General features: G+C 51.9%; 4 protein-coding genes and 1 non-coding gene across 5 annotated transcripts in view; 2 read left to right on the top strand and 3 right to left on the bottom strand.

The window, feature by feature from the left end:
* Positions 1-1,225, bottom strand: part of SNOG_09744 (hypothetical protein) — a gene marked incomplete at both ends in the record, with an annotated part of 1,628 nt that extends 403 nt beyond the window's left edge. The window contains 3 exons of the mRNA XM_001799979.1: positions 4-421; positions 472-566; positions 623-1,225. Coding sequence (XP_001800031.1) covers positions 4-421; positions 472-566; positions 623-1,225 — 1,116 coding nt within the window. The remainder of the gene's footprint in view (positions 1-3; positions 422-471; positions 567-622) is intronic.
* A 113-nt stretch (positions 1,226-1,338) lies between these two features.
* Positions 1,339-1,802, bottom strand: SNOG_09743 (hypothetical protein; the record flags this gene model as incomplete). Its single annotated transcript, XM_001799978.1, has 2 exons — positions 1,339-1,736; positions 1,766-1,802. The coding sequence occupies 2 exons, from the start codon at positions 1,800-1,802 to the stop codon at positions 1,339-1,341; spliced, it is 435 nt and encodes a 144-aa protein (XP_001800030.1).
* An 878-nt stretch (positions 1,803-2,680) lies between these two features.
* On the bottom strand, positions 2,681-2,754 carry SNOG_16606. The gene has a single exon. It is a non-coding gene; the product is annotated as a tRNA-Val (tRNA).
* Positions 2,755-3,379: 625 nt separating this feature from the next.
* Positions 3,380-3,604, top strand: SNOG_09742 (hypothetical protein; the record flags this gene model as incomplete). Its single annotated transcript, XM_001799977.1, has 1 exon — positions 3,380-3,604. One exon carries the CDS (start codon positions 3,380-3,382, stop codon positions 3,602-3,604), a length of 225 nt encoding a protein of 74 aa, XP_001800029.1.
* Positions 3,605-4,790: 1,186 nt separating this feature from the next.
* Positions 4,791-6,867, top strand: SNOG_09741 (hypothetical protein; the record flags this gene model as incomplete). The annotated part of the gene is made up of 2 exons (XM_001799976.1): positions 4,791-5,065; positions 5,231-6,867. 2 exons carry the CDS (start codon positions 4,791-4,793, stop codon positions 6,564-6,566), a joined length of 1,611 nt encoding a protein of 536 aa, XP_001800028.1. The 3' UTR covers positions 6,567-6,867.
* Between the last annotated feature and the right edge of the window lie 925 nt (positions 6,868-7,792).

Raw genomic sequence — 7,792 nt, 5'->3', positions numbered from 1 at the left:
CACAACTGGGTAGAGGCGAAGCGTCTCGTTCAAGACGTGCTGGAGGTATTTCATGTTCTTGAGGTCTTCATAGGTGGGTGTGCGGTCGAGGCCAACCTTGTCGATGATTTCCTGGCGCAATTTGGCGGTGATGGTCGGGTCGAGAGAGAGGTGGTAGATTGCCCATGTTAGGGTGCAAGCGGTCGTGTCACGGCCGGCGAGCAGGATTGAAACAAGTTGGTCGCGGAGTGTCTGGCGATCGCGTGTGTAGCCAGCAATAGCGTGCAGAAAGGTGTAGCCCTCGTCGTGATTGGTCTTCTGTTCGAGTTCCTTGTCCGATAGACTAAGGGCTTCTTCGATGTAGCGGTCTACAAAGTCGTTGATTTTCTTGATCGAGTCGTAGAAACCCATGCGCTGACGGGGGACTAGCCAGTTTAGAGGTCTATTGTGAGATTAGCTAGGAAACCTTGACACGAATACCGGACTGCTTACCCAACTCGAGCGATCAGACTTTGTACACGTTGTGCATTGCCGAAGGCATCTGCAAACACTGTTTGTGGGTTTTGAAGGCTGTCAACACTAGTGCCCTGTGGTACCAAAGTCAGCGGTCGTCTCAGCGTAGGAGAATTAAGGCTTAACTCACCAAAAGGAAATGTGTAGCAGCATCCAGTGTGAACCGGAACATCATGTCGAGCGTATCGATCTCTTGACCCTGTCCAATCTTTGATATCATGACCTGAATGTGCTCCTCGAAGATTTCGATGTCGCTCAAACGATCCTTCACAAATTGAGGTCGAATCAACTGTCTTGAATTGTGCCACAGCTGACCGTCCGTGGTGAAGATGCCGTTGCCCAAAAAGGCATGCCAGTCCTTCCTGAACTGCTCGCCCTTGCCATAATCCTTGAACTGTGTCGCCAAAATCGCCTTAATGTTCTCTGGTTCAGCGGTCAAGATGACTCTTTCTCCAATGCCAGCTTCAACTGTATATTGACCAGGTAGAGCGTATTTCTTGAACATGCTGGTCCAGTTCTCGTGCAACAGGTCGTTTTTTGCAGCGGAGATCATGTCGTATGCCAAGTCTACACTCCACGGTAGGTATGTTTTTCGGACAGGGCCTCGAGCGCCCAATTTACGGATTCGAGCATCTTTGTGGATTCTGACTGCGGTGTTGTAGACGAAATACAAGACACCAGCAGCCACGATCAGGTAAGGTAGCGGTATGTCGTTGTTTGCGATGTGGACCATTTTGGATTATTGGAGGTTGTGTCGATACCACGTTCAGAGGCACGCCATGCATAAGTAGTCCATGGCGCACATGGCATACGCGTGCCGCCTGTTTCGTAGAACGTTCGACTCCACTATGGGCTCGGCGGACCAAGTTGTCCGACTCGTACAGTAGGCATCCTTCGTGTACCGCGGGGTTCTCGTCCAATGCGCTGCAGCCGATCAACACGCAAGGATGTGTCCCGCGCAATTTCGCTGCTGTCTGCTTGCTTGTTGTGGAAAATAGAGTCTTCATGTGCGCGCAAGGCTACCTCGGTATCACAGAAAATCGCATCGGCACCGCAAATTTTGCTGCTTCCGACATAGCAACCTGAGCTAGTTGCTCGCGTGGAAAGGTGCTGCGGCAGTCCTGCTTCGTGTGCGTTCGCGAAGCGGGGAAGGCCGTCGATGATGTCGAGCTTTCTTTGTTTGTGGGATGGTCGAATTATCGGAAGTCTTGGCCGCCGAAAAGGCCGACATGGTGGTGTGCATCCTGCAACGTACAAATGCTAGAGGACATACGAGTGATCATGATCCTCTGCTGTGAGGACGGCGTCATTTTTTTCCCGATTTCCGAAAAATCAACTTTTATGATGTCGTTTGACGCGCACATGACGATGCTTCACCGACCTCGGGACCTCAAATAGCAGCCCGTCAACGGCGAACTCGTATGATACATGCTCTTCGAAGCGTCTGGTGTAATGTCGCTGTCTAAAAGTCCGATATGGCTTGTTCCGCCGTGGTGCAACAGGCAACGGAGCTTGGCCCATTATTAAGGTTCAAGGTCCCAAGGAATAAAGCAACACCACAAAACTTTCTTGGCGATGGAGATACAGTCACGACAGACGGAAGTCCGAATCACCCTCGTAGTTCGGCTCGAGATGCATGATTCCATGACTGTGATGCAAGGACGATCAGTGAGGGCAAAGAACCTGATTGGACTCAAATCATATGGAGGAAGGGCTTTTGGTGAGAACGTCCTAGGTACGAGTTGTCGTGTGCAGAGGAGGAGTATGTTCCTGGCGCAAAGGCAGGTATTGGTTGCGACACAACAACCTTTGATCACGCGGACTACGCTATTGAGTGCCCTTATGGTGCAGTATACATTTTTAACATGCTCAAATGCAGCAATTCGATCGTAGTGTCAATTCAGACGACCTGCTCCTGACTGGAAAGGACAGCGTTCCCAAGGCGATGCGTGTGTCTTCCACCTCAACATGCTCCATGTGTGTTTCCTATCTCTACCTAAGCTTTGAATTGGTGTATAGATGCGTTAAGCTTGTCAAATAAGGATACAGTTTAGGAGTACCAACACGCTGCTTGTCAGAGCCTTCCACACCGGGGCTAAAAAATTAAGAGCTGGACAGCTCATCATAAGTAAAAGTAAGCTGTCGAAAGGACAATGGCCCACTGCAGCGCTTCTAGGGCTGCAAAAAATGACTCAAGGGAGGCTCGAACTCCCGACCTTCAGTGTGTTAGACTGACGTGATAACCAACTACACCATCGAGCCCGGTTTGATGACAAAGGACAATTTTACATATAATATATAGTTAGAGTATCACCCAGCAGTGCCGCAAATTGGTGCACTGAGTATGATCACTGGTCGAAAGCCTGATGGAGGGAGGGGTGGTTACGGCTAGTGGGGCTTGTGCAATGCATCCGAGCGGCACCGGAGCGAAAGCCGACCAGGAATCGAGCCAGGTGCATGCGACTCCAAAGCTGCTGCACGTTCGCTCAAGGATTACATTTGACAATCTAGACCTTGGGGTGCGCAACTACTCCAGTCTTGACGCTCACACGCTCCAAATTTGGCAATCGCGAGCCCCACGTCATCCCGCGCACGTCAAACATTTCCATCGACAGGCGTGTACCAAAGCACCACAAATACAATTCGACCGCGTTAGGACTGCAACGATGTCTACCTCAGACGACCTCACGAAGTTGCCCACGCCGCCGGCGTGCATAGCGGACTTTTGCATTATACCGCTCGGCACCCCCACGGCCTCAGTGTCGAAAGAGGTTGCACAAGTGCAGCGGCTTCTGAAAAAGAGTGGGCTGAGTTATTCCATGCATTCTGCTGGGACTACTGTTGGTACGTAAAGTTACGCGTTTGGAGTGTGTCATTGTACGGCATCATGAAGTGGATTTCCCACAGAGACAAGGCACATGCTAACGAGTCCTATCTAGAGGGCTCTTGGGACGATGTCATGAAGGTCATTGGACAATGCCATGCTCTGCTGCATCAAAACGGCGTCGTCAGGATCCAGAGCGACATCAGGGTGGGGTCAAGGACGGACAAGAAGCAAGGTTTTCAGGACAAGGTGGACGCCGTGGAGAAGTTGCTGAAGGAAGAGGAGTGAAAGGTGTGCTGGACTGAGTGTGCGCGGCCGAGAGGGCGTATCACGATATGTAGTGGGGTACACACATTTTTGCATTCTTGGTACACCATAGGACTAGAGTACTCGCAATTGCTTGGATTTCCGACCACGCGACCATCCCACATAGTAGTACACGAGATACTCAGAGTCATACTAGTTTACAGCGAGAATGGCCCGAGCCCAGCCACCTTCATAGTCTACCACATCGAGCAAGATCGAGATTTGGGAATATGTTTCCGATCATTGTGGGACTAACCGCCAACAATGCCTGCCATGTAAGTGTTTCACATGTGCATGTATCCTCCTGCCCCGGAGCAAGGGCGCGTCACCTTGCGCCTCTCACGGGCAAGTCTGGACCAAGTGCCAGTCGCACACGTACCTCTTCCCCCACAGGATCCTCCTGCTTGAGAGATGCCCTATCTTAGGACCATGGCCAGCGTATTCCCATTGGATGAGGTTGCTCGACTACGCTGGAGAAACTGGGGTAGCCGGCTTTTACTCCTCACCCGAAGACGCAAGGGTGGCTTCGTGGCTTGAGCTTGTTAGCAAAAATTTCAGAGCGGTGTGTGCGGACTAGGATACGCGATACGGGAGAGCGGGAGATTGCGGAGTGTGTATTGTTGTTGGTCGAGCAGGACGTTGTTGTGACCAAAGCTTGGACGAACACTGCAATCTCTCGACTGTCAATAGTATTGTACTTGACCGCGATGAGAGCCGTCCGTAGATCAAAGACTGAAGACTTGCTGAAGATCATCATCACAAGCTACTGCAGTTGAGCAGACCCGACAGATTTACCGCCCTGACTACTTTCAGACGAAGTGGGTACCTGACAGGCGGTGAAGCACGGTCGCGCGCACGAAAAGTTGGCGTGGACCTGCATCCTTCACAAGCGAAAGCGTGCCAGCCGCCCGATCGTCCGAAAATCCCCATCACCTCACTCCACCTTCACCAGACTCGACTCGACCTGAGCCCTACTGTCCGAGACAACTCAGCACCTGACGTAGTGATTATTTCGAGCAACGAATCCCGGCGCGGTCGCATGGGAAATCCACGAGGCAACGGAAGGCATGCACGCGACATCATTCCCAGCAAGCCAAGCCACACAACTACCCGCCCTTGTCACTGAATCCGCAACACCACGCTCTCCCGCTGAGCACCGCCAGCAACCATGGCCTTCAACTTCAACTGGTCGCCGCTGATGGCGGACACGTCGCGTGCGCGCGATATGCTCACCACAGCGCTGAACAAATCGCCCAAACCGCCGATCATCGTCGACGACATCATCGTCACCGAACTGAACCTTGGCACGACACCACCCGAATTGGAGATCTTGGAGATTGGCGATCTCGCAGAGGACAGATTCCGGGGCATTTTCAAGATGTCGTATACTGGTGATGCGTTTTTGACGCTCAAAACCAAGGTGCAGGCGAATCCGCTGAAAACGTACCTATCGAATAAACCGGGACTTTGGCATCACCACAACCCCTGGCTGCATCTTCGGGGTTGACGATACCGCCTGCCAAATTACGCTGTCGAATATTAGAATTGTCCGGATTTCGTTATTCTGGTCTTTTCGAAGCAAAAGGGCTTGACGTTGGCCAGTTACAGGAATGACCCGCTAGAGTCGCTGAAGGTGTCGTCCACCTTTGACTCGATACCGTTCGTGCGAGACTACCTCCAGAAGGAGATTGAGGGGCAGCTCCGCGTGCTTTTTATGGAAGATCTGCCGGCTATTATACATCGACTGTCGCTGCGATTGTGGTCACCCGAGTATCAAGCAGAAGAGAGGCTCGAAGGCAACAACGACGATACCGTACCGATCGATCCCCTCGCGACGCCACCCCAAGATGCCGTCGATGCATTCGGCAACCCTCTGAACGAATCGCAGATATCCGCCTTGACGCTGGACACGAGTGGCGAGGTACATGCGTCATTCTCGCAGAAGAACATTCTGCGGTTGGCAGCACTGTCCGAGTCGCAACACACTCTATCGCTCTTCACACCTGGCATACGCGATGCTGTCTTCCGTGCGTGGGCCGGTCATCCGGACAGGACAGAGTCTGGTCTCGCTACGCCTGGTCTTACACAGGGCAGTCTGTGCCGGATACAATCCACTTTTGGCAGCATGAAGTCGGGCGCATCATCCGTCGCTTCCGGCAGCACAGGAAATGACACACTCAGCTCGCGACCATCGCTCACCACGTCGCACTCCATGTCCGCCGGGCTGAGCTTGGGTGCGAGCCGGTCACGGACTGGCCAAGTACGGAAGCGCAAGAAGCGCGTCGTCGACCTCCGAAAACACAAGGATGGCGTCGACTCTGGCGTCAACACGGAAGCCAACACCCCGCTCGCGAGCGCCTATGCCTCCGAGACCTCGAGCGTCATCCACGAAGAGCCCGAGATGGAAGCCGAGCTCGCCACACCACCACGCACACCTGTCCGTCCAAGTCGGCATTTTGACGGCAAGCATGGGAGTCTCGATGTTGGCGCACCACGCAGTCCCACCGACTCACTCCTCCCCGCTGCACCCATAAGCTCCAAAGCGAAGCAGCACGAGACACCACAGCAATCTAGCTCTACACAAGTTGAAGACTTTGCTACACCTACACCTACAAAGTCATCGCGTCCCCGGCCCCCACTTTCACGCACTTCGCTCCGCCAAGCTCAGCAATCGACATCTCCCCTCCTCCGATCATTGAGCTTCGACAAAATCTCAGCAGTGTCGAGCCCACCACAAGAAGAAGCAAGTGGCAGTGGAGGCATTTTAGAGCAAGCGTGGATGATGAAAATGGCACAAGAAATCGCGAGAAAAGTACAAGAGGAGAAGGATAAAGCCGACAGGCGAAGAGAACGAGGGAGTAAGGGTGGGAAGAGCAGTAATGTGAACGGAGGCATTTGGGCTGGCGATGAAGATGTCGACGCGCCGCCTGCGTATGTTGCGTAGTTTAATTTGATGAATTGATGGGACATGAATTTATGACGACGGGCGCATTACGGTAATAGTCTTTGGGATTCGGAAACAAGGAAAAGCTTCGACGGAGGGTTGTTGTTGGTCGTATCGACTTGGAGTATCATTGGGGGTAGAATTGGATGGCTAGCGCTCGCTCGTGCGTGTACATATGGGGAAGGGAAGGGAAGGGATGGAATGGAATCTGGGCTTAGAGGTTAATACCCTACTTTATCGCTATCGCTACTTTTACAGCAAATTGAGAACATATCAAAAATAAATTCGCATGCCTCTAGGATGTTTTGATGTGGTTAAGACGCTTTGGTGCAACCCCTCAATGGGTACTCCATGCTGTTGGCTACGATACACTGCGTTTACAGTGTATGCACAGCTTGGCATACGCAATGGCCTGAAAACATACAGACCATCCCCTGCGAATACGATGGCAAGATCCTAGTCATCGTCTCTAAAAGCTGACGACCGCGGTGCTTGATCGAAGGCTACCACATCCGTCGGGCCGACAGTGGTGCATGCAGGTAACCCGACCATATGCGTAGCTCGGCCTATGTCGGCATGCCAAGTTTTTTTCGCCGATGGTGGAGTTAGGTACCTCTATGGTGACCTTTACTATACTTTTCTATATATCTATAACTCTTACTCTAAATCTAACCCTTACTCTAAATCTAACTCTAATCTCTAATTCTAACCCTAAATCTAACTCTAACCCTAATTATAACATGTTCTAAACCTATTCTTATAATGTTAAGATTCGTAATACGTTTAGAAAAGGTTTAGAATAGGTTTAGAACATGTTAAGATTAAGGTTAAAAAAGGCCTCTGGTTGGGTTAGTCAGGTTGACTTTAGGATGGTGGGCTTGGCATGCTGGTGGTCGGCTAATATTTTAGTATGGTCGGGTTGTCTGCAACCACCCGACAGTGTCTGTCTGCTTAACGGCGACTGCTCGCCAAAAGCCGATGATGAGCTTCTCCACTCACCAAAATGGATTCAAACGCCCCAACATCTCCCACGACTGGCGGTGCACCAAGCGTAGACAACGAAGCTTCAGCAACCAAGAGAACTCAGATCGCGTGTTTGAACTGTCGCAAGAGGAAGTCGCGATGTCTACTGTAAGTGAAGGCTTGCGCGGTGCTCGTGCTGCTTCGCGCGTGTCGGCAAACTTCATGCCCATGTCGTCACATGCGAGCGAACTCCACCAGAGCGG

The sequence above is a fragment of the Parastagonospora nodorum genome, assembly GCF_000146915.1.
Source record: "Parastagonospora nodorum SN15 chromosome Unknown scaffold_15, whole genome shotgun sequence".
NCBI classification, from domain to species: domain Eukaryota; kingdom Fungi; phylum Ascomycota; class Dothideomycetes; order Pleosporales; family Phaeosphaeriaceae; genus Parastagonospora; species Parastagonospora nodorum.
Note: the sequence above shows the minus strand (reverse complement) of the source record. Positions and strands in the feature narration are given on the sequence as shown.